At 45.9% G+C, this 26,328-nt stretch overlaps 1 protein-coding gene across 2 annotated transcripts in view; it reads right to left on the reverse strand.

The window, feature by feature from the left end:
• Window positions 1-26,328, reverse strand: part of LOC110498902 (spondin-1) — a 124,285-nt gene that overhangs the window by 79,674 nt on the left and 18,283 nt on the right. For both annotated transcript variants that reach the window (XM_036958288.1, XM_036958296.1), the window contains exons 3-6: window positions 19,362-19,495; window positions 5,664-5,737; window positions 5,348-5,470; window positions 2,725-2,873 (exon numbers count right to left, since the gene is read on the reverse strand). In XM_036958288.1, the coding sequence (XP_036814183.1) occupies window positions 2,725-2,873; window positions 5,348-5,470; window positions 5,664-5,737; window positions 19,362-19,495 (480 nt within the window). The remainder of the gene's footprint in view (window positions 1-2,724; window positions 2,874-5,347; window positions 5,471-5,663; window positions 5,738-19,361; window positions 19,496-26,328) is intronic.

Here is a 26,328-nt window from a genome sequence, read left to right on the forward strand (position 1 = left end):
GACGGCATTCCAAAGCAAACAGATGACAGGTGTGATGAATGGTGTAGACTGTGTGTTGACAGGCCAGTGCACTGCAGTGGATGGATGACAGGTGTGATGAATGGTGTAGACTGTGTGTTGACAGGCCAGTGCACTGCAGTGGATGGATGACAGGTGTGATGAATGGTGTAGACTGTGTGTTGACAGGCCAGTGCACTGCAGTGGATGGATGACAGGTGTGATGAATGGTGTAGACTGTGTGTTGACAGGCCAGTGCACTGCTGTGGATGGATGACAGGGGCCTGTGAGAACACTGGTCACTGTCACATTCACAAACAGTCATAACACCACCACCAGACTGCTCTTTGAATTCTGGAAGCATCTGCATCCTATACAGTAAAGACCATTACTAATCTGTGTCCAATGTAATTCTATCACTATTTAGTTTCATAACCAATTTCAATGAGTAATATAACTTTTGCAGGAGTGTTTCGATTTCAAAGTATTACGCTCATTCCTGTGGTTTGAATTATACTTTGATATCACACTCATGTCTTACAACAACAACATTCAATCATTCAACTTGTTTAAGTGTTTGAAACATAAAAACAGACGAGTTGAAAGTGGGAGCACTGCCAGAGGTGATTGTGGCCCGTATCCAGAATATGTGACAACCAATCATATACAGTGCCTTGCAAAAGTATTCGGCCCCCTTGAACTTTGCGACCTTTTGCCACATTTCAGGCTTCAAACATAAAGATATAAAACTGTATGTTTTTGTGAAGAATCAACAACAAGTGGGACACAATCATGAAGTGGAACGACATTTATTGGATATTTCAAACTTTTTTAACAAATCAAAAACTGAAAAATTGGGCGTGCAAAATTATTCAGCCCCCTTAAGTTAATACTTTGTAGCGCCACCTTTTGCAAAGTTCAAGGGGGCCGAATACTTTCGCAAGGCACTGTATTTGCAAGTGACAGAGGTCGAACAGAACATGGCGCTCTATCATCTGTCTGAAACTTGTTAACATTCCCTATGATCTGTCAGACCTCACAGCATTGTAGGAAAGACAAAGGATCCCACGTGGGTTACGAGCTTTTTCCTGAACACACCGATTCTACATGTTTTTTTTCTGTTTCTAATTAAGAATAAAATGGTTTCAAGTTTCAGGGGGTTCGATGTAGCAGTTACTGATGTTTGTCCCCCATGTGTCACGACTTCCACCGAAGGTGGCTCCTCTCCCTGTTTGGGCGGCGCTCGGCGGTCCTAGTAGTTGATTTCGGTGGGTTTATTTACCTCCGCTGCCTGCTAGTCTTTGTGATTGTTTTCTGTGGTTACTGTGTTAGGGGTGCGTGTCTGCACCACAGGGTTTTGTTTCACGCGGCAGTTGTACCGTTTTTGGGATGTGTTTAGGAGTAGAGGTTTCTCCTCCATGTGTGACGTTTATTTCCCTGTGTGGCGACCTCGTTTGGGCGTATTCCCCCCCATGTTGTGTTTGAGTTGGGACTTCTAATAAACTATTGTACCACTGGGACTTCCTTGCTCTCCTGCTCCTGATTCCTGCACCTCCCTCCTTCAAGGAGGCATGTAACACCATGAGACACCATAGGAACAAAGCCAGCATCACTTCCTCAAAATATTCAGAATCTAAGATGACTCAAGGAATCTGTATTTCATTTTGATGTATTTGCCAAGGAAGTTTTAGTATTTCTCAAGTAAAGAAATGTGCCACATGCTGTCTGACAGTATGTAAACAAAGTCCAATCTGCTGTGCTGCTGGGCAGGTCTGTCTCACTGTCAGTGTGTTCTGCTGTACGACTGGAGAGCACATTCACCTCAGCTGTTTATCCCATGTTAGTGGGCAAGTGGGCATTGTCGAATTCAAAACCCAACCCTCAAATAAGTCATGACGAACTCTTTTACTCAAATCTCAAGAAACTCTGTTCTGGAAGATACTGACTTTATGACCAAAATTAACCTACTTGCACTTTTTTTGGTTAATTTTAGCACTGGAATAAATGCTTCGGACTGATTTCAATCTCATATGCCGTTTTCAACGAGAGAAGTTAGTTCTCGAGTTCAGTTCTTTTTTAAGATTCTCTGTGATGTGGCCGTCCTCTCTCACTTCTCCCTCCATTAGCTATGCCCCCTCTCCTCCACAGCCATCCCATAATGCCCCTCAGCATCTCATCTGTCCCTGGGCTCAACACTCTATTGTTGCCATGTCACCCAATAGCAGGAAATGAACGTTAAACAGCAGAGTGGTGCAGATCAGCCAATATACGGACTAAAGTGTTTCATTAAGATGTCAGGGAGGACCTTCCATTAGCTGATCAACCTTTGACATGCTGTTTCAGAGGCGGAGACAGGTAGGAGATATTACTACGTAGGTCTGCACAGAAAAGACTCAGCTGAAAGAATAGAAATATCAAGACATCCGAGATTGGAGATATAGCTGATCAGCGTACATGAACAGGTCTGAACCAGAGGAGGCTGGTGGGAGGAGATTGTAAAGAATGGGCTCATTGTAATGGAATAAATAGAATGGTTTCAAACACATCAAACATATGGAAACCACAGGTTTGACTCTGTTCCATCTATTCCATTCCAGCCATTATAATGAGACCATTCTCCTATAGCTCCTCCCTCTGGCCTCCTGTAGCCTGAATCCATGATGTTTGGTTTTACCTCCTGACTGTACAGTCTGCATCTCTCTTCTATCATAGTCTCACCAAGCTCACCTTCTGTCTAATCTCTTCCTCCATCTTAACTGGAGACCCCAGCTCTGCCACCTGTTTCACCCCTTCACTGGCGAAGCCCCTGTACTCCCACAGGACGTAGCTCCTGGAGTGGGATGCCCCGATGAGGGCTGACCAATGATTGGCACGTCCTGTATAAGGGGGGAAACAAAGAAACAATTTGACAAATAAATAAAGTGTGTGTGTGTGTGTGTGTGTGTGTGTGTGTGTGTGTGTGTGTGTGTGTGTGTGTGTGTGTGTGTGTGTGTGTGTGTGTGTGTGTGTGTGCGTGTGTGCGTGTGTGCGTGCGTGCCAGCATGCGTGCGTAAGTGCCAGCGTGTGTAGAGGCTGACAGATCACTCCTGCCTTTGACTGTGCATGTGGCTGGAAGGTCATTGTTAGTTACAATGTGAGGCCTGCACTACCATTGCTGGAGCCCTCATCATTACTGAGAGAGTTGAGGCTGGAATAGACCCTGTCATATATATGTGTACAGTCAGGTCAGTCAGGTCCAAAATGATTAGCATCCTTGATAAAAATCAGCAAAAAAGACTGTATAAAAAATAATAATACAATACTGAGCTATATTGTATGCTTAACATTTAAAAAGAGAGAAATACATTTTGTAAAAACAAGTAAAAACAAATAATTAAGATCCCTAAGACTAAGATCCCTCCCTCCCAATGTGTTTTTCAATCTCATAAAACATTTAGTAAAAAGGCTCAGTGCCCTTCACGTCGCAAGGTGAGATATTGAAGGGTATAGAAAACAGAGGTGGCAATAATTTTGACTCAATCTTTTAGAAGAAAAAAAAATAGTGGTTAATTTATTTTTTTTGTGAGCAATTGTATTAGTATTACATTTTTTTTTGCATAGCTCAGTATTTGTATTATTTTATACAGTCTTTTTGCTCATCTTTATCAAGGGTGTCATGACTCCCGCCAAAGTCGGCTCCTCTCCTTGTTCGGCTGGCGCTCGGCGGTCGACGTCACCGGTCTTCTAGCCATCGCCGCTCCACCTTTCATTTTCCATTTGTTTTGTCTTGTTTTTCCGCACACCTGTTTTACACCCCCTCATTACTCTACTTGTATATTATCCTCTGTTCACCCCCATGTCTGTGTGTGTAATTGTTTGTTACGTGTCATGTGTGACACTTCATGCTGGTTTCTCGCTGGGTCTTGTTTGGAACCCGTGGTATTATATGCTGTACATTATTTGTGTGACGAGTGTGCTATTCGCTTTTGCCTTTGGTGGGAGTGTCGTTTTCGCTATAGTCGGCGTCCGACTGTTTTCCTTCTGCCTTTCACGCCCTGGCCTTAGTTATCTTTGTTTTCTTTATTATTTTGGTTAGGCCAGGGTGTGACATGTGTGATTATGTGTTTTGTCTTGTCTAGGGATTTTTGTAGATTTATGTTGTTGTGTTCAGTTTAGGTGTCTAGGTAAGTTTATGGTTGCCTAGATTGGTTCTCAATCAGAGGCAGGTGTTTATCGTTGTCTCTGATTGGGAACCATATTTAGGCAGCCATATTCTTTGGGTATTTTGTGGGTGATTGTTTCCTGTCTTTGTGTTTTATGCACCAGTTAGGACTGTTACGGTTTTCACGTTTATTGTTTTGTAGTTTGTTCATATTTGAGTTTTCTTATTAAAGAACCATGAACTATAACCACGCTGCGTTTTGGTCCGCCTCTCCTTCACAGGAAGAAAGCCATGACACTGCCAAATAAAGTGTGCCTGTTCACTCGTCTCTGCTCTCCTGCACCTGACTCCAGTTGACCAGGACGTTTTGGACGTGACTGTACGGTACTGTATCAAAAGACAATTGAAGCTTGGTACTATGGTCCCTCAGCACTCTCCTCAGAAACCCTTGAATGTAATTACGTTACTATTTGTGAAAGATTCTATATACCGCTGGAGGGAAAGGCGAACTATACAGTTCATCTGTTTAAACCCATCAGGCCCATAGCGAAGCCCTGTGATGTGCTATAATGTACCAAAACCTGTTTTCTTATTTCCTTCCAAAACAGCCTCTTCCTGTCTCAAATTATTTATAGAGATTCCTTTCGTAAGCTGTGACTACATAACGCTGACTGCAAGGAATACGTAGGGTCTGTGGTTCAGATCATCAGCTCCAAGAAGTCACAGTGTCATAACAGCTTTGATACTGTTTTACTGACCTACGTTGACTGAACATTCTTCGTTTAAATCCCAACAAAACACAAAGAATTTGAGAGGAATCTTCTAAACCACAGTGTGCTGCTTTAGGACATGCAGTATGTCTTGTGTGGCTCAGTTGGTAGAGCGTTGCCCTCGCAATGCCGGGACTGTGGGTTTCATTTACCACGGGGGACCAGTATAAAAAATGTATACACTCACTACTGTGAGTCGCTCTGGATAAGAGTATCTGCTAAAATATAAGCATGTTACTCGAGTCAACAGACTGTCTAAATATGTCCAGGGTAAAATGTCACCTTCTTGTGTTTCTTCCCCAACCACAATGTCTTGCTTAATTACTGTAATGCAGATCCTTTCACACTCCATAGAAAACGGACAGAGGAGCAACAGGTGGGAGGTTGTACAGTCATGTGGGGGTGTAGATATACTGTATGACCCCAGTGAGGGACTTACTGGGGTAGTCTTTAGGGTGAATCTTCTCCGACCAGTTCCCAAAGAAGGTGACTCTGTACTTGGCCGTCCCACAGGCACAGCATTCCAGAGGGGGCTTTTCTGTGGTCTCTCCAAACACAGCCTCTGAAAGGCACACACATACACATACACACACACACGCACAAAGAATGGATAACAATGGTGATGTTGCTTGGTCTAATAGAATAGTTGAAGAATATGACTCCATACAGAATGTCCATTATAATCTATGGTAACAGATCATATAAAAGGGCTGTTCTGTGAGAAGTAACATTGGTATAGGACAGATATGCTGTACCTTTCTCACACAATCTGACGGTGAGGGAGCCTTCATCCTGGAAGTATATGATCCTCTTCTGCACAATGCTGGCCCTGCAGAGGAGGAGGAACAGCAGTCCTTTTATTCACTGACAGCACAACAAAAATACAGCACACAACGTCTAGGGGCATCCACATACACACACACACACACTGCCGAGAGCCATAAACTTGTACACGCAACAGAAACTGTGTGCCAATAGCAACGCTCGGCCATTAGAATGCTCCTCTTTTTCTCTCTTGTAGTGCGTAAGGAGTGTCTGTTTCCTCTGAGGAGAGGTGGTAAGACCACCCCGTCAGAGACCACCCCGTCAGAGACCACCCCAGAGGCACTGCTAGACCTGCTCCCCATCAACCTCTGCAGAATACCAACGTACAGAGAGCCAGGAGTCCAGACTGAGACTGATCCACAGGACAGCCCATCAACACTGTGACCATTATGACTGCACTCTCTAAAGCTCATCTCCCAGGGAAGAACATTGGCAATGTATGTGGGGGTTGAAGATAAAATATCAAATGGTGCTGGACTCATCAAACAGCAGGATCTAAGTGACCGGGAGCCAAATAGACAAGGTCCAGCCCAAACTGTTTCCACAGTAGATGGAAACGGAAGCTGTGGATACATCCTCAGCCATGCAGCTCTTCTGAAGCCCACAGTTACATTGTATGGAGCTCAGCAGGGACTTTGTTAAAAAGCAACTTGATAATACATTTCATTTATCATTTCACTTTAAAATATGACACAGTAATTTATTAATATTAGACGCATCAAGTTATTAAGGTTCAGATGAGGACAAACTCTGTAAAAAGATCAGTTTAACCCAATGTCAATATCTTAACATTTGTTTTCAGCAATGGGATCCAGTAGCAGTTGGGTAAAATATCCCTGACTAACCCATGACTTGCATGGCTCTCTCCCATGGTTATGTTCTTCACTCCAATGGTTGGGCCAGGCTTCTGTCCAGACCATTAGTTCCAGTGGGAGAGTTTATGATCCTTTAGTTGTGGTTCCACACCCAGGCACATGGGCCCTGGCTATGAGCTGGGGCTGCATGTCTCCAGTGCTGCTGCCAGCCTGCAACCTCAGTGTCGCTGAGGAGAGAGGGTGGCTATAGAGAGCAGGAGAGGATGTTTAAAGAGAGCAGGAGAGGGTGGCTATAGAGAGCAGGATGTGGGTGGCTATAGAGAGCAGGAGATGATGTTTAAAGAGAGCAAGAGAGGATGGCTATAGAGAGCAGGAGAGGATGTTTAAAGAGAGCAGGAGAGGATGGCTATAGAGAGCAGGAGAGGGTGTTTAAAGAGAGCAAGAGAGGATGGCTATAGAGAGCAGGGAAGGATGTTTAAAGAGAGCAGGAGAGCATGGCTGTAGAGAGCAGGAGAGGATGTTTAAAGAGAGCAGGAAAGGATGGCTGTAGAGAGCGGGAGAGAATGTTTAAAGAGAGCAGGAGAGGATGGCTGTAGAGAGCAGGAGAGGATGTTTAAAGAGAGCAGGAGAGGATAGCTGTAGAGAGCAGGAGAGGATGGCTATAAAGAACAGGAGAGGATGGCTGTAGAGAGCAGGAGAATATGTTTATAAAGAGCAGGAGAGGATGGATGTAGAGAGCAGGATAGGATGGCTATAAAGAACAGGAGAGGGTTGCTATATAGAGCAGGAGAGGATGGCTGTAGAGAGCAGGAGAGGATGGTAAAAAGAGCAGGAGAGGGTGGCTGTAGAGAGCATGAGAGGATGTTTAAAGAGAGCAGGAGAGGATGGCTGTAGAGAGCAGGAGAGGATGGTAAAAAGAGCAGGAGAGGGTGGCTGTAGAGAGCATGAGAGGATGTTTAAAGAGAGCAGGAGAGGATGGCTGTAGAGAGCGGGAGAGAATGTTTAAAGAGAGCAGGAGAGGATGGCTGTAGAGAGCAGGAGAGGCTGTCGAAAGAGAGCAGGAGAGGATGGCTGTAGAGAGCAGGAGAGGATGTTTATTAAGAGCAGGAGAGGATGGCTGTAGAGAGCAGGAGAGGATGGCTGTAGAGAGCAGGAGAGGATGGCTATAAAGAACAGGAGAGGGTGGCAATAAAGAGCAGGAGAGGATGGCTGTGGAGAGCAGGAGAGGATGGCTGTAGAGAGTAGGGAAGGATGTTTAAAGAGAGCAGGAGAGCATGGCTGTAGAGAGCAGGAGAGGATGTTTAAAGAGAGCAGGAAAGGATGGCTGTAGAGAGCGGGAGAGAATGTTTAAAGAGAGCAGGAGAGGATGGCTGTAGAGAGCAGGAGAGGATGTTTAAAGAGAGCAGGAAAGGATGGCTGTAGAGAGCGGGAGATAATGTTTAAAGAGAGCAGGAGAGGATGGCTGTAGAGAGCAGGAGAGGATGTTTAAAGAGAGCAGGAGAGGATAGCTGTAGAGAGCAGGAGAGGATGGCTATAAAGAACAGGAGAGGATGGCTGTAGAGAGCAGGAGAATATGTTTATAAAGTGCAGGAGAGGATGGATGTAGAGAGCAGGATAGGATGGCTATAAAGAACAGGAGATGGTTGCTATATAGAGCAGGAGAGGATGGCTGTAGAGAGCAGGAGAGGATGGTAAAAAGAGCAGGAGAGGGTGGCTGTAGAGAGCATGAGAGGATGTTTAAAGAGAGCAGGAGAGGATGGCTGTAGAGAGCAGGAGAGGATGGCTATAAAGAACAGGAGAGGATGGCTGTAGAGAGCAGGATAATATGTTTATAAAGAGCAGGAGAGGATGGATGTAGAGAGCAGGATAGGATGGCTATAAAGAACAGGAGAGGGTTGCTATATAGAGCAGGAGAGGATGGCTGTAGAGAGCAGGAGAGGATGGTAAAAAGAGCAGGAGAGGGTGGCTGTAGAGAGCATGAGAGGATGTTTAAAGAGAGCAGGAGAGGATGGCTGTAGAGAGCAGGAGAGGATGGTAAAAAGAGCAGGAGAGGGTGGCTGTAGAGAGCATGAGAGGATGTTTAAAGAGAGCAGGAGAGGATGGCTGTAGAGAGCGGGAGAGAATGTTTAAAGAGAGCAGGAGAGGATGGCTGTAGAGAGCAGGAGAGGCTGTCTAAAGAGAGCAGGAGAGGATGGCTGTAGAGAGCAGGAGAGGATGTTTATTAAGAGCAGGAGAGGATGGCTGTAGAGAGCAGGAGAGGATGGCTGTAGAGAGCAGGAGAGGATGGCTATAAAGAACAGGAGAGGGTGGCAATAAAGAGCAGGAGAGGATGGCTGTGGAGAGCAGGAGAGGATGGCTGTAGAGAGCAGGGAAGGATGTTTAAAGAGAGCAGGAGAGCATGGCTGTAGAGAGCAGGAGAGGATGTTTAAAGAGAGCAGGAAAGGATGGCTGTAGAGAGCGGGAGATAATGTTTAAAGAGAGCAGGAGAGGATGGCTGTAGAGAGCAGGAGAGGATGTTTAAAGAGAGCAGGAGAGGATAGCTGTAGAGAGCAGGAGAGGATGGCTATAAAGAACAGGAGAGGATGGCTGTAGAGAGCAGGAGAATATGTTTATAAAGAGCAGGAGAGGATGGATGTAGAGAGCAGGATAGGATGGCTATAAAGAACAGGAGAGGGTTGCTATATAGAGCAGGAGAGGATGGCTGTAGAGAGCAGGAGAGGATGGTAAAAAGAGCAGGAGAGGGTGGCTGTAGAGAGCATGAGAGGATGTTTAAAGAGAGCAGGAGAGGATGGCTGTAGAGAGCAGGAGAGGATGGTAAAAAGAGCAGGAGAGGGTGGCTGTAGAGAGCATGAGAGGATGTTTAAAGAGAGCAGGAGAGGATGGCTGTAGAGAGCGGGAGAGAATGTTTAAAGAGAGCAGGAGAGGATGGCTGTAGAGAGCAGGAGAGGATGTCTAAAGAGAGCAGGAGAGGATGGCTGTAGAGAGCAGGGGAGGATGTTTATTAAGAGCAGGAGAGGATGGCTGTAGAGAGCAGGAGAGGATGGCTGTAGAGAGCAGGAGAGGATGGCTATAAAGAACAGGAGAGGGTGGCAATAAAGAGCAGGAGAGGATGGCTGTGGAGAGCAGGAGAGGATGGCTGTAGAGAGCAGGAGATGATGGTAAAAAAGAGCAGGAGAGGGTGGCTGTAGAGAGCAGGAGAGGATGGATGTAGAGAGCAGGAGAGGATGTTTAAAGAGAGCAGGAGAGGATGGCTGTAGAAAGCAGGAGAGGATGGCTAGGAAGAGCAGGAGAGGGTGGCAATAGAGAGCAGGAGATGTTGGCTATGAAGAGCAGTAGATGGTGGCTATAGAGAGCAGGAGATGATGTTTCAAGAGAGCAGGAGAGGATGTTTAAAGAGAGCAGGAGACGATGGCTGTAGAGAGCAGGAGAGGGTGTTTAAAGAGAGCAGGAGAGGATGGCTATAGAGAGCAGGGAAGGAAGTTTAAAGAGAGCAGGAGAGCATGGCTGTAGAGAGCAGGAGAGGATGTTTAAAGAGAGCAGGAAAGGATGGCTGTAGAGAGCAGGAGAGGATGTTTAAAGAGAGCAGGAGACGATGCTGGAGAGAGCAGGAGAGGGTGTTTAAAGAGAGCAGGAGAGGATGGCTATAGAGAGCAGGAGAGGATGGCTAGGAAGAGCAGGAGAGGGTGGATATAAAGAGCAGGAGAGGGTGGCTATAGAGAGCAGGAGAGGATGTTTAAAGAGAGCAGGAAAGGAAGTTTAAAGAGAGCAGGAGAGCATGGCTGTAGAGAGTGGGAGAGAATGTTTAAAGAGAGCGGGAGAGAATGTTTAAAGAGAGCAGGAGAAGATGTTTATAAAGAGCAGGAGAGGATGCTGTAGAGAGCAGGAGAGGATGGCTGTAGAGAGCAGGAGAGGATGGCTGTAGAGAGCAGGAGAGGATGTCTAAAGAGAGCAGGAGAGGATGGCTGTAGAGAGCAGGGGAGGATGTTTATTAAGAGCAGGAGAGGATGGCTGTAGAGAGCAGGAGAGGATGGCTGTAGAGAGCAGGAGAGGATGGCTATAAAGAACAGGAGAGGGTGGCAATAAAGAGCAGGAGAGGATGGCTGTGGAGAGCAGGAGAGGATGGCTGTAGAGAGCAGGAGATGATGGTAAAAAAGAGCAGGAGAGGGTGGCTGTAGAGAGCAGGAGAGGATGGATGTAGAGAGCAGGAGAGGATGTTTAAAGAGAGCAGGAGAGGATGGCTGTAGAAAGCAGGAGAGGATGGCTAGGAAGAGCAGGAGAGGGTGGCAATAGAGAGCAGGAGATGTTGGCTATGAAGAGCAGTAGATGGTGGCTATAGAGAGCAGGAGATGATGTTTCAAGAGAGCAGGAGAGGATGTTTAAAGAGAGCAGGAGACGATGGCTGTAGAGAGCAGGAGAGGGTGTTTAAAGAGAGCAGGAGAGGATGGCTATAGAGAGCAGGGAAGGAAGTTTAAAGAGAGCAGGAGAGCATGGCTGTAGAGAGCAGGAGAGGATGTTTAAAGAGAGCAGGAAAGGATGGCTGTAGAGAGCAGGAGAGGATGTTTAAAGAGAGCAGGAGACGATGCTGGAGAGAGCAGGAGAGGGTGTTTAAAGAGAGCAGGAGAGGATGGCTATAGAGAGCAGGAGAGGATGGCTAGGAAGAGCAGGAGAGGGTGGATATAAAGAGCAGGAGAGGGTGGCTATAGAGAGCAGGAGAGGATGTTTAAAGAGAGCAGGAAAGGAAGTTTAAAGAGAGCAGGAGAGCATGGCTGTAGAGAGTGGGAGAGAATGTTTAAAGAGAGCGGGAGAGAATGTTTAAAGAGAGCAGGAGAAGATGTTTATAAAGAGCAGGAGAGGATGGCTGTAGAGAGCAGGAGAGGATGGCTGTAGAGAGCAGGAGAGGATGGCTGTAGAGAGCAGGAGAGGATGTTTAAAGAGAGCAGGAGAGGATGGCTGTAGAGAGCAGGAGAGGATGGCTAGGAAGAGCAGGAGAGGGTGGATATAAAGAGCAGGAGAGGGTGGCTATAGAGAGCAGGAGAGGATGTTTAAAGAGAGCAGGAGAGGATGGCTATAGAGAGCAGGAGAGGATGTTTAAAGAGAGCAGGAGAGGTTTGCTGTAGAGAGCAGGAAAGGATGTTTAAAGAGAGGAGTAGAGGATGTTTAAAGAGAGCAGGAGAGGATGGCTATAGAGAGCAGGAGAGGAAGTTTAAAGAGAGCAGGAGAGGATGGCTGTTGAGAGCAGGAGAGGATGTTTAAAGAGAGCAGGAGAGGTTTGCTGTAGAGAGCAGGAAAGGATTTTTAAAGAGAGCAGGAGATGATGGCTGTAGAGAGCGGGAGAGAATGTTTAAAGAGAGCAGGAGAGGATGGCTGTAGAGAGCAGGAGAGGATGTCTAAAGAGAGCAGGAGAGGATGGCTGTAGAGAGCAGGAGAGGATGTTTATTAAGAGCAGGAGAGGATGGCTGTAGAGAGCAGGAGAGGATGGCTGTAGTGAGCAGGAGAGGATGGCTATAAAGAACAGGAGAGGGTGGCAATAAAGAGCAGGAGAGGATGGCTGTGGAGAGCAGGAGAGGATGGCTGTAGAGAGCAGGAGAAGATGGTAAAAAGAGCAGGAGAGGGTGGCTGTAGAGAGCAGGAGAGGATGGATGTAGAGAGCAGGAGAGGATGTTTAAAGAGAGCAGGAGAGGATGGCTGTAGAGAGCAGGAGAGGATGGCTAGGAAGAGCAGGAGAGGGTGGCTATAGAGCACAGGAGATGTTGGCTATGAAGAGCAGTAGATGGTGGCTATAGAGAGCAGGAGATGATGTTTCAAGAGAGCAGGAGAGGATGTTTAAAGAGAGCAGGAGACGATGCTGTAGAGAGCAGGAGAGGGTGTTTAAAGAGAGCAGGAGAGGATGGCTATAAAGAGCAGGGAAGGAAGTTTAAAGAGAGCAGGAGAGCATGGCTGTAGAGAGCGGGAGATAATGTTTAAAGAGAGCAGGAGAAGATGTTTATAAAGAGCAGGAGAGGATGGCTGTAGAGAGCAGGAGAGGATGGCTGTAGAGAGCAGGAGAGGATGGCTATATAGAGCAGGAGAGGATGGTTGTAGAGAGCAGTAGAGGATGGCTGTAGAGAGCAGGAGAGGATGGCTAGGAAGAGCAGGAGAGGGTGGATATAAAGAGCAGGAGAGGGTGGCTATAGAGAGCAGGGGAGGATGTTTAAAGAGAGCAGGAGAGGATGGCTATAGAGAGCAGGAGAGGATGTTTAAAGAGAGGAGGAGAGGATGTTTAAAGAGAGCAGGAGAGGATGGCTAAAGAGAGCAGGAGAGGATGTTTAAAGAGAGCAGGAGAGGATGGCTCTTGAGAGCAGGAGAGGTTTGCTGTAGAGAGCAGGAGAGAATGTTTAAAGAGAGCAGGAGAGGATGGCTGTAGAGAGCAGGAGAGGATGTCTAAAGAGAGTAGGAGATGATGGCTGTAGAGAGCAGGAGATGATGTTTATTAAGAGCAGGAGAGGATGGCTGTAGAGAGCAGGAGAGGATGGCTATAAAGAACAGGAGAGGGTGGCAATAAAGAGCAGGAGAGGATGGCTGTAGAGAGCAGGAGAGGATGGCTGTAGAGAGCAGGAGAGCAGGTTTAAAGAGAGCAGGAGAGGATGGCTTTAGAGAGCAGGAGAGGGTGGCTGTAGAGAGCAGGAGAGGATGGATGTAGAGAGCAGGAGAGGTTTGCTGTAGAGAGCAGGAGAGAATGTTTAAAGAGAGCAGGAGAGGATGGCTGTAGAGAGCAGGAGAGGATGGCTGTTGAGAGCAGGAGAGGTTTGCTGTAGAGAGCAGGAGAGAATGTTTAAAGAGAGCAGGAGAGGATGGCTGTAGAGAGCAGGAGAGGATGTCTAAAGAGAGTAGGAGATGATGGCTGTAGAGAGCAGGAGATGATGTTTATTAAGAGCAGGAGAGGATGGCTGTAGAGAGCAGGAGAGGATGGCTATAAAGAACAGGAGAGGGTGGCAATAAAGAGCAGGAGAGGATGGCTGTAGAGAGCAGGAGAGGATGGCTGTAGAGAGCAGGAGAGCAAGTTTAAAGAGAGCAGGAGAGGATGGCTTTAGAGAGCAGGAGAGGGTGGCTGTAGAGAGCAGGAGAGGATGGATGTAGAGAGCAGGAGAGGATGTTTAAAGAGAGCAGGAGAGGATGGCTGTAGAGAGCAGGAGAGGATGGCTGTAGAGAGCAGGAGAGGATGGCTATAAAGAACAGGAGAGGGTGGCAATAAAGAGCAGGAGAGGATGGCTGTAGAGAGCAGGAGAGGATAGCTGTAGAGAGCAGGAGAAGATGGTAAAAAAGAGCAGGAGAGGGTGGCTGTAGAGAGCAGGAGAGGATGGATGTAGAGAGCAGGAGAGGATGGCTGTAGAGAGCAGGAGAGGATGGCTAGGAAGAGCAGGAGAGGGTGGCTATAGAGCACAGGAGATGTTGGCTATGAAGAGCAGTAGATGGTGGCTATAGAGAGCAGGAGATGATGTTTCAAGAGAGCAGGAGAGGATGTTTAAAGAGAGCAGGAGACGATGGCTGTAGAGAGCAGGACAGGGTGTTTAAAGATAGCAGGAGAGGATGGCTATAGAGAGCAGGGAAGGAAGTTTAAAGAGAGCAGGAGAGCATGGCTGTAGAGAGCAGGAGAGGATGTTTAAAGAGAGCAGGAAAGGATGGCTGTAGAGAGCAGGAGAGGATGTTTAAAGAGAGCAGGAGACGATGCTGTAGAGAGCAGGAGAGGGTGTTTAAAGAGAGCAGGAGAGGATGGCTATGAAGAGCAGGGAAGGAAGTTTAAAGAGAGCAGGAGAGCATGGCTGTAGAGAGCGGGAGAGAATGTTTAAAGAGAGCAGGAGAAGATGTTTATAAAGAGCAGGAGAGGATGGCTATATAGAGCAGGAGAGGATGGTTGTAGAGAGCAGTAGAGGATGGCTGTAGAGAGCAGGAGAGGATGGCTAGGAAGAGCAGGAGAGGGTGGATATAAAGAGCAGGAGAGGGTGGCTATAGAGAGCAGGGGAGGATGTGTAAAGAGAGCAGGAGAGGATGGCTATAGAGAGCAGGAGAGGATGTTTAAAGAGAGGAGGAGAGGATGTTTAAAGAGAGCAGGAGAGGATGGCTAAAGAGAGCAGGAGAGGATGTTTAAAGAGAGCAGGAGAGGATGGCTGTTGAGAGCAGGAGAGGTTTGTTGTAGAGAGCAGGAAAGGATGTTTAAAGAGAGCAGGAGAGGATGGCTGTAGAGAGCAGGAGAGGATGTCTAAAGAGAGCAGGAGATGATGGCTGTAGAGAGCAGGAGAGGATGTTTATTAAGAGCAGGAGAGGATGGCTGTAGAGAGCAGGAGAGGATGGCTATAAAGGACAGGAGAGGGTGGCAATAAAGAGCAGGAGAGGATGGCTGTAGAGAGCAGGAGAGGATGGCTGTAGAGAGCAGGAGAGCAAGTTTAAAGAGAGCAGGAGAGGATGGCTTTAGAGAGCAGGAGAGGGTGGCTGTAGAGAGCAGGAGAGGATGGATGTAGAGAGCAGGAGAGGATGTTTAAAGAGAGCAGGAGAGGATGGCTATAGAGAGCAGGAGAGGATGTTTAAAGAGAGCAGGAGAGGATGGCTGTTGAGAGCAGGAGAGGATGTTTAAAGAGAGCAGGAGAGGTTTGCTGTAGAGAGCAGGAAAGGATTTTTAAAGAGAGCAGGAGATGATGGCTGTAGAGAGCGGGAGAGAATGTTTAAAGAGAGCAGGAGAGGATGGCTGTAGAGAGCAGGAGAGGATGTCTAAAGAGAGCAGGAGATGATGGCTGTAGAGAGCAGGAGAGGATGTTTATTAAGAGCAGGAGAGGATGGCTGTAGAGAGCAGGAGAGGATGGCTGTAGAGAGCAGGAGAGGATGGCTATAAAGAACAGGAGAGGGTGGCAATAAAGAGCAGGAGAGGATGGCTGTAGAGAGCAGGAGAGGATGGCTGTAGAGAGCAGGAGAAGATGGTAAAAAAGAGCAGGAGAGGGTGGCTGTAGAGAGCAGGAGAGGATGGATGTAGAGAGCAGGAGAGGATGTTTAAAGAGAGCAGGAGACGATGGCTGTAGAGAGCAGGAGAGGGTGTTTAAAGATAGCAGGAGAGGATGGCTATAGAGAGCAGGGAAGGAAGTTTAAAGAGAGCAGGAGAGCATGGCTGTAGAGAGCAGGAGAGGATGTTTAAAGAGAGCAGGAAAGGATGGCTGTAGAGAGCAGGAGAGGATGTTTAAAGAGAGCAGGAGACGATGCTGTAGAGAGCAGGAGAGGGTGTTTAAAGAGAGCAGGAGAGGATGGCTATAAAGAGCAGGGAAGGAAGTTTAAAGAGAGCAGGGGAGCATGGCTGTAGAGAGCGGGAGAGAATGTTTAAAGAGAGCAGGAGAGGATGGCTATAGAGAGCAGGAGAGGATGATTAAAGAGAGCAGGAGAGGATGGCTATAGAGAGCAGGAGAAGATGTTTAAAGAGAGCAGGAGAGGATGTTTAAAGAGAGCAGGAGATGATGGCTGTAGAGAGGAGGAGAGGGTGTTTAAAGAAAGCAGGAGAGGATGGCTATAGAGAGCAGGGGAGGATGTTTAAAGAGAGCAGGAGAGCATGGCTGTAGAGAGCAGGAGAGGATGTTTAAAGAGAGCAGGAGAGGATGGCTGTAGAGAGCAGGAGAGGATGTTTAAAGAGAGCAGGAGAGGATGGCTGTACAGAGCAGGAGAGGATGGCTAGGAAGAGCAGGACAGGGTGGATATAAAGAGCAGGAGAGGGTGGCTATAGAGAGCAGGAGATTATGTTTAAATAGAGCAGGAGACCATGGCTGTAGAGAGCAGGAGAGGATGTTTAAAGAGAGGAGGAGAGGATGGCTGTAGAGAGCAGGAGAGGATGTTTAAAGAGAGCAGGAGAGGATGGCTATAGAGAGCAGGAGAGGATGGCTATAAAGAACAGGAGAGGATGGCTATAGAGCACAGGAGAGGATGGCTATAGAGCACAGGAGAGGATGGCTATAGAGCACATGAGAGGATGGCTATAGAGCACAGGAGAGGATGGCTATAGAGCGCAGGAGAGGATGGCTATGGAGAGCAGGAGAGGATGGCTATAGAGCACAGGAGAGGATGGCTATAGAGCACAGGAGAGGATGGCTATAGAGCGCAGGAGAGGATGGCTATAGAGCACAGGAGAGGATGGCTATGGAGAGCAGGAGAGGATGGCTATAGAGCACAGGAGAGGATGGCTATAGAGCACAGGAGAGGATGGCTATGGAGAGCAGGAGAGGATGGCTATAGAGCACAGGAGAGGATGGCAATAGAGCACAGGAGAGGATGGCTATGGAGAGCAGTAGAGGATGGCTATGGAGAGTAGGAGCTCCATTTAGACCTTCTTCATCTCAATGAGTCACTGCGTCTTTTGTGTTTGTGTACTCTGAGATGCTCTCTCCAGTTCTGCTATTCTTTTCAAACCTCCAAGAGCTCTATGTGCAGTGCCCTGTGACATAACAGCCTTTGACACTTTAGTATACAAGATAACGTATATCTAATGACAGGACTCTGTAGTGTAGGAGGAGGAGCATCGTTCGGGGATCTCTGCTGTGATATCCTTTATGAGATTCAGTGGGAGAATGATTGGACCTCTCCTAGCAGTAATTGGAGTTTTATTTGATGTTCGGTGGACAGAGATGGCAGCCGTATTTATTGGCCTTTGTCTGGCAGTCAGCCCCCTGCTCCGGTATGAGGTAGAGAGCTCTATCTTTACTTTGTCTGGCAGGCAGCCCCTTGCTCCGGTACGAGGTAGAGAGCTCTATCTTTACTTTGTCTGGCAGGCAGCCCCTTGCTCCGGTACGAGGTAGAGAGCTCTATCTTTACTTTGTCTGGCAGGCAGCCCCCTGCTCCAGTACGAGGTAGAGAGCTCTATCTTTACTTTGTCTGGCAGGCAGCCCCCTGCTCCGGTACGAGGTAGAGAGCTCCTGTGTGAACTAGGGCTTTATTACTCCTTTGTGAAGTAGGGCTTTATTACTCCTGTGTGAACTAGGGCTTTATTACTCCTGTGTGAACTAGGGCTTTATTACTCCTGTGTGAAGTAGGGCTTTATTACTCCTGTGTGAACTAGGGCTTTATTACTCCTGTGTGAAGTAGGGCTTTATTACTCCTGTGTGAACTAGGGCTTTATTACTCCTGTGTGAAGTAGGGCTTTATTACTCCTGTGTGAAGTAGGGCTTTATTACTCCTGTGTGAACTAGGGCTGTATTACTCCTGTGTGAAGTAAGGCTTTATTACTCCTGTGTGAACTAGGGCTTTATTACTCCTGTGTGAACTAGGGCTTTATTACTCCTGTGTGAAGTAGGGCTTTATTACTCCTGTGTGAAGTAGGGCTTTATTACTCCTGTGTGAAGTAGGGCTTTATTACTCCTGTGTGAACTAGGGCTTTATTACTCCTGTGTGAAGTAGGGCTTTATTACTCCTGTGTGAACTAGGGCTTTATTACTCCTGTGTGAAGTAGGGCTTTATTACTCCTGTGTGAAGTAGGGCTTTATTACTCCTGTGTGAACTAGGGCTTTATTACTCCTGTGTGAAGTAGGGCTTTATTACTCCTGTGTGAAGTAGGGCTTTATTACTCCTGTGTGAAGTAGGGCTTTATTACTCCTGTGTGAAGTAGGGCTTTATTACTCCTGTGTGAAGTAGGGCTTTATTACTCCTGTGTGAAGTAGGGCTTTATTACTCCTGTGTGAAGTAGGGCTTTATTACTCCTGTGTGAAGTAGGGCTTTATTACTCCTGTGTGAAGTAGGGCTTTATTACTCCTGTGTGAAGTAGGGCTTTATTACTCCTGTGTGAAGTAGGGCTTTATTACTCCTGTGTGAAGTAGGGCTTTATTACTCCTGTGTGAACTAGGGCTTTATTACTCCTGTGTGAACTAGGGCTGTATTACTCCTGTGTGAAGTAGGGCTTTATTACTCCTGTGTGAAGTAGGGCTTTATTACTCCTGTGTGAAGTAGGGCTTTATTACTCCTGTGTGAAGTAGGGCTTTATTACTCCTGTGTGAAGTAGGGCTTTATTACTCCTGTGTGAAGTAGGGCTTTATTACTCCTGTGTGAAGTAGGGCTTTATTACTCCTGTGTGAACTAGGGCTTTATTACTCCTGTGTGAACTAGGGCTGTATTACTCCTGTGTGAAGTAGGGCTTTATTACTCCTGTGTGAAGTAGGGCTTTATTACTCCTGTGTGAAGTAGGGCTTTATTACTCCTGTGTGAAGTAGGGCTTTATTACTCCTGTGTGAAGTAGGGCTTTATTACTCCTGTGTGAAGTAAGGCTTTATTACTCCTGTGTGAAGTAGGGCTTTATTACTCCTGTGTGAAGTAGGGCTTTATTACTCCTGTGTGAAATAGGGCTGTATTACTCCTGTGTGAAGTAGGGCTTTATTACTCCTGTGTGAAGTAGAGCTTTAATACTCCTGTGTGAAATAGGGCTTTATTACTCCTGTGTGAAGTAGGGCTTTATTACTCCTGTGTGAAGTAGGGCTTTATTACTCCTGTGTGAACTAGGGCTTTATTACTCCTGTGTGAACTAGGGCTTTATTACTCCTGTGTGAAGTAGGGCTTTATTACTCCTGTGTGAACTAGGGCTTTATTACTCCTGTGTGAAGTAGGGCTTTATTACTCCTGTGTGAAGTAGGGCTTTATTACTCCTGTGTGAAATAGGGCTTTATTACTCCTGTGTGAAGTAGAGCTTTATTACTCCTGTGTGAAATAGGGCTTTATTACTCCTGTGTGAAATAGGGCTTTATTACTCCTGTGTGAAGTAGGGCTTTATTACTCCTGTGTGAGTGGACAAACATACTCCTCGGCAGTATTAAAGGTACCCACTTGAGGATGACACAGCCGCTACCAGAAGAGGGTGCTGTCCAGAACACTTGTATCCTGGTCCTCCTGCGGGGGGTGCTCTCCGTCACAGCCGGGGGACAGTTGGTCATGAACTGGGTGTCTTCCTCATCTATGATCTAGGAGACACGGAAAACCAGTCAGTCACAACTACACAGTTTCTCACCAAACTCACTTTTTGGCAAAAACAATTCAGTTTTTTGGAAAACAAACACATATTAGCTGAAAGAAAGTAATTGAGTCAATTAACTTTTTGTTATTTTTATAGTTAAAAAATCCTTTTTGAGAAATTACTAACTTTCAACCGTGGTGCTTGCCAACTTTTAATTATCACAACTCTGACCTGACTCTTATGATTCATTTTCGTTGTTGAGCAATATGTTCTGCAATGCATGTTTGGTTGCATTTAATGGGTGCTATAATTCAGGGCTCCTGTAATAAACCGATGGTTTAGAGTCTGAGACAGGCTGTAATATGTGTTTTGTAATCACCTCTTTGCTGCGACACACTCCACTAGTACTTCCCAATACCAGGATCAATAGTGTATTTCAACGTCACACGTGTCTGGATGTTTTCAAATGGAATCCTTTTCAGATGCCAACGCTGCCATTACATGTCGTATAGCAGACAGTTCTGTCTACTTTACGTGAACGATCCTCTCAAAACGGATAGAAACTCACACACGTCTTAAGTTGAAAATATGACATTGTAGTTCTGTTTCAGCTCATCTCTTTGCACATGTGACTGGTTGATTGAGAGCTGACTGTACAGTGCATAATGTTCCTTCACCTATCCTTGGCGCAGTAAAGTGGGACAGTAATAAAATAATACTCCACGTTGTGCAATGAGACAGTGTAATAACAGCGTTGTGAGTCCATGGCGTGTTCAGCCCAGTCCCCCACTATGTCATGGCTGTGAGAGAGGAATGAAAACCTGGCATGACGAGCAGCAGCCTCACACAGAGATGACCTCTGGCCCCCTGTTCGCCAGCTGCTATGACTCCACCATAACATTGACCTAACAGCCAGATGCTTCACACATGACAGAAAGTAAGAGGAAGACATTTCTATAGAGGTCTTTTAGAAAAATAAAAGACTCTTCATTGATGCTGATGGTTGTCTAAGGAACCCTGGTGAGCCATGTCTTCCCTCACTGTAACTTGCCTCCGTCTCTAGCTTTCTCTCTTTTTCTGTCTCTAACTCATATGCTCCCTGCTCAACCAGGGTTCCTCCATACTATACCTTAGGCCTCATTATACTCATACTGAAATAATGTCTTTTTTTTTGCCTCTCCACCATTGATATCCTGTCAGTCACAGACAGCTGCAAACAACTGACAGTGCACAGGAAAACAACCAATTGATAGGAGGCTGAACTTAGAGTTTAGTTACTTCGGAAACTGTGCATTTCTTACAGTACACCCAGCGCATATCTATTTTATCACCCTGTGGGAGGGAGGGAGGGAGGGAGGGAGGGAGGGAGGGAGGGAGGGAGGGAGGGAGGGAGGGAGGGAAGGGGGGTCCATTGTCTTGTAAACCCACTATCCCCCCCTGGGAGGCCAGTGCTGTAGTTTCCTCTCAAAACGGAATCTAAGTGGCTGTCAGATCGGGGTTGAACTGCAGCCAAGCAGCAGAGCCGTCAGGAGGACGGAGGAGCTGGGAAAGTGGAGCGTTTGTTTTAATTGTGGCTCCTGGCTTGGCTTGGCTCAGTGGCCCAGCTCTCCTCAGAGCTCCTCTGGGGCTGCCTAGGGAGGCAGGGTCTGGGTCTGGAGGAGCAGCTGAATACTTCTGTTTTCATAGTCATTCTCTCCCTGGTGACACAGCAAACACAGATGCTTTGCAGTGCCTGCTAAAGTAAATGTGTATTTTCAAGGAGACACAGATGGACAGTATTTATTTTGGGCTTAGTAGAAGTTTGAAGCCCCCTTGGAAAATCAAGACATGGAATAGATGATAGTTTGGCAAGAGACTCGGGGCGGATGTAACTTTCTGACACGATGCAAATGTCACATCAACATGTGATTTAAAAGTAACAGGTTTCTTCCCATCTCAATGGAAATCTCTGGACTCAAGAGCACTAACATTTGCCTTGAGCCTCCTACCAATCAAATAATTATATTACTACAGAAACCCATATAAATCTCTGATATTAAATCTTATTATATATTTTTCAAACAGTGAAATTATCTGCACTCTTAGCACCTTTTGTTTCTGTCTAGAACCTACAATTGTTATTCGACTGTCCCCATTGGAGAACCCTTTTTGGTTCCAGGTAGAACCCTTTCCACAGAGGGTTCTACGTGGAACCTAAAAGGGTTCTCCATGGAACCAATAAGGTTATCCTGTTATCCTAAGAGTATGCTATTCTTCCTCAGAGTATCCATCTATGGATTTATACTGTCTATATTAATATATACTGCATTAACACATTGGCTTTACATTTTAAAAACTCAATGAACTATAATTCATTTCTATTTCTATTTCTACAGCCACTGCCATGTTTCTTCTTCATACATCACTTGGTCATTCTTGGCTTGACAGTATTTATAGTAAAGGTCCAAGCCTTCCTGGGCATTTCCTTCAGTCTGTAATGCTGCAGCGAGCTTCAGCCTGGAGAGCTAGCTCAAGGATGCTACTAAATAACTGTCGCGGGCAATCTCTGGCCCAAACAAAAACGCCAATGATGAACGATGCTCTTTACATACAGTATACAGGGGCTGAGATCCCAGAGGAAGTCATGGAAGACACTCCTCCTGTTCCAATCCCTGAAAGCTTTTAGCGCCGGCTGGGTTAGTGAGAAAAGCTTTTACACAGGAGACATGTCTATCACTTGGATAGAAAATACACTCTTAAGAGCAGCTGCCGTAAAATGAGTGAAGAACTAACATTACGACGCTGTAAAGGAACCAGGCCAGATGTTTTGCCTTTTAAAAGGTGTGAAGTTGAGTTCTGCTTCTTAAATGTGAGAATATGAGTGGTGCAAATTGTCTTTCAATACATCAGAATCAACACAGCAAGAACAGACTTAAAGTAGAAGCCACTGTCACGACGTCACTGAAACTTGGTCAAAGTTTCCATATATCTCCCCTGACCTGTTGACTACCTCCCCTCACCATGTCATATCCTGCTGTGATGTAATAGACCTTCTCTAAGGAGTCGGCCTCTGCAGATCATCCACCACTAATTTGTATATGCCCTGCTGTGTTTAATGTACTTGCAGCCATTGACCTAACGAGAAGACATCTAACTGAGTCAGCTTGTCTGTCTATCCATGGCAACCCAGAAACAAAGTGATGCTTTTCATCTCTGTAAACACAAGATCCTATCTAATCTGGGCTCATCTTGTCTCTCCAAATAAACTTAGTTTGCTTCCCTGGGTGATAGCATGTCTCTGGCCTAAATAAATAAGAATGAGGAGAGTTAGAAAATCTGCGGGGGTTTCTCTGAGGCCTAAGGCACAAATGGGGGTCTCTTGGTAACGTGTGAAGAGAAAGACAATGTGTTCTAAACATAAAAACAGTATGACTCCTGGAGGTTGTACATGTTTAGAAATGGACGCCAGGCACATTCCAGGAGAGGAGCCAACAACAAGGATTATTTGCTGGAGGATATTGTGCATTTACCATGCTTCATTTTTATAGTAAATATTTTCTTCAAATTTCCATCATCCTTTCAATTCATTTGGAAAAGTATTATGCAAACTTTATCAGCACATACACCACAGGTCAAAAGTTTTAGAACATCTACTCACTCAAGGGTTTTTCTTTATTTTTACTATTTTCTACATTGTAGAATAATAGTGAAGACATCAAAACTATGAAATAACACATATGGAATCATGTAGTAATTAAAAAAAATTGTTAAACAAATCAAAATATACTTTCAATTTGAGATTCTTCAAATAGCCACCGTTTACCTTGATGACAGCTTTGCACACTCTTGGCATTCTCTCAACCAGCTTCATGAGGTAGTCACCTGGAATGCATTTCAATTAACAGGTGTGCCTTCTTAAAAGTTAATTTGTGGAATTTCTTTCTTTCTTAATGCGTTTGAGCCAATCAGTTGTGTAGTGACAAGGTAGGGGGGTGGTATACAGAAGATAGCCCTATTTGGTAAAAGACCAAGTCCATATTATGGCAAGAACAGCTCAAATAAGCAAAAATAAATGTCCATCATTACTTTAAGACATGAAGGTCATTCAATACAGAAAATGTCAAGAACTTTGAAAGTTTCTTCAAGCATCAAGCACTATAATGAAACTGGCTCTCATGAGGACCGTCACAGAAATGGAAGACCCAGAGTTACCTCTGCTGCAGAGGATATGTTAATTAGAGTTACTAGCCTCAGAAATTACAGCCCAAATAAATGTTTCACAGAGTTCAAGTGTCAGACACATCACAGCATCAACTGTTCAGAGGAGACTGCATGAAGCAGGCCTTCATGGTCAAATTGCTGCAAAGAAACCACTACTAAAGGACACCAATAGGAAGAAGAGACTTGCTTCGGCCAAGAAACACGAGCAATGGACATTAGACCAGTGGAAAACTGTCCCTTGGTCTGGAGTCAAAATTGGAGATTTTTGGTTCTAACCACCGTGTCTTTGTAAAATGCGATGTGGATGAACGGATCGATGTGGATGAACATCTCCACATGTGTATTTCCCACCGTAAAGCATGGAGGAGGAGGTGTGATGGTGTGGGGGTGGTTTGCTGGTGACACTGTCAGTGATTTATTTAGAAATGAAGGCACACTAAACCAGCACGGATACCACAGCATTCTGCAGCGATACGACATCCCATATGGTTTGGGCTTAGTCAAATCAAAACAAATCAAATTGTATTTGTCACATGCGCCGAATACAACAGGTGTAGACCTTACAGGGAAATGCTTACTTACAAGCCCTTAACCAACAATACAATTTTAAGAAAAATAAGTGTTATGTAAAAAAATAGATAAGTAAAAAAAAAAAATAGCCTCCCGGGTGGCGCAGTGGTTAAGGGCGCTGTACTGCTGCGCCAGCTGTGCCATCAGAGACTCTGGGTTCGCGCCCAGGCTCTGTCGTAACCGGCCGCGACCGGGAGGTCCGTGGGGCGACGCACAATTGGCCTAGCATCGTCTGGGTTAGGGAGGGTTTGGCAGGTAGGGATGTCCTTGTCTCATCACGCATCAGCAACTCCTGTGGCGGTCCGGGCGCAGTGCGCGCTAACCAAGGTTGCCAGGTGCACGATGTTTCCTCCGACACATTGGTGCGGCTGGCTTCCGGGTTGGATGTGCGCTGTGTAAAGAAGCAGTGCGGCTTGGTTGGGTTGTGTTTCGGAGGACGCATGACTTTCAACCTTCGTCTCTCCCGAGCCCGTACGGGAGTTGTAGCGATGAGACAAGATAGTATCTACTAAAACAATTGGATACCACGAAATTGGGGAGAAAAGGGGGTAAAATTCAAAAAATATATAAAAAAATAAAAAATAAAAAATAATTAAAGAGCAGCAGTCAAATAACAGTAGCAAGGCTACATACACGGGGAACTGGTACAAAGTCAATGTGCGGGAGCACCGGTTAGTCGAGGTAATTAGAGTCCCACTCCTTGAAATTGGCAGCTCTACCCTTTAGCTCAGTGCGGATGTTGGCTGTAATCCATGGCTTCTGGTTGGGGTGTGTACATACTGGGGGGGTGGACATCATTGATGCACTTATTGATAAAGCCAATGACTGATGTGGTGTACTCCTCAATGCCATCGGAAGAATCCCGGAACATATTCCAGTCTGTGATAGCAAAACAGTTCTGTAGCTTAGCATATACGTCATCTGACCACTTCTTTACTGAACAAGTCACTGGTGCTTTCTGCCTCAGGTTTTGCTTGTATGCAGGAATCAGGATGATAGAATTGTTGTATGATTTACCAAATAGAGGGTGAGGGAGAGCTTTGTTCACGTCTCTGTGTGTGGAGTAAAGGTGATCTAGAGTGTTTTCCCCCTCTGGGTGCACATTTAACATGCTGGTAGAAATTACGTCAAATTTAAGTTTCCCTGCATTAAATTCCCCGGCCACTAGGAGCTCCGCCTCTGGATGAGTGTCTTCCTGTTTGCTTATGGCCGTATGCAGCTCATTGAGTGTGGTCTTAGTACCAGCATCGGTGTGTGGTGACCCAGTGGGTCAGAAGTTTACATACATTCAATTAGTATTTGGTAGCATTGCCTTTAAATTGTTTAAAGGGTACCCTTCCACAAGCTTCCCACAATAAGTTGGGTGAATTTTGGCCCATTCCTCCTGAAAGAGCTGGTGTAACTGAGTCCTTCCACGCACATGCTTTTTCAGTTCTGTCCACTCATTTTCTATTGAGGAAAGGGCTTATGATGACCACTCAAATACCTTGACTTTGTTGTCCTTAAGCCATTTTGTCACAACTTTGGAAGCATGCTTGGGGTCATTGTCCATTTGGAAGATCCATTTGCGACCAAGCTTTAACTTCCTGACCGATGTCTTGAGATGTTGCTTCAATATATCCACATAATTTTCATCCTCATGATGCTATCTATTTTGTGAAGTGCAACAGTCCCTCTTGCAGCAAAGCACCCCCACAACATGATGCTGCCACCCCGTGCTTCACGGTTTTGATTGAGTTCTTCGGCTTGCAAGCCAAGGCCTTTTTCCTCAGAAAATTACATTGGTCATTATGGCCAAACAGTTCTATTTTTGTTTCATCAGACCAGAGGACATTTCTCCAAAAAGTACAATCTTTGTCCCCATGTGCAGTTGCAAACCGTAGTCAGGCTTTGTTATGGGGGTTTTGGAGCAGTGGCTTCTTCCTTGCTGAGCGGCCTTTCAGGTTATGCCGATATAGGACTCGTTTTACAGGTACAAAAGATATAGATACTTTTGTACCTCTTTCCTCCAGCATCTCCACAAGATCCTTTGCTGTTGTTCTGGAATTGATTTGCACTTTTTGCACCAAA

The sequence above is a fragment of the Oncorhynchus mykiss genome, chromosome 2 (genome assembly GCF_013265735.2).
Source record: "Oncorhynchus mykiss isolate Arlee chromosome 2, USDA_OmykA_1.1, whole genome shotgun sequence".
NCBI classification, from domain to species: Eukaryota; Metazoa; Chordata; class Actinopteri; order Salmoniformes; family Salmonidae; genus Oncorhynchus; species Oncorhynchus mykiss.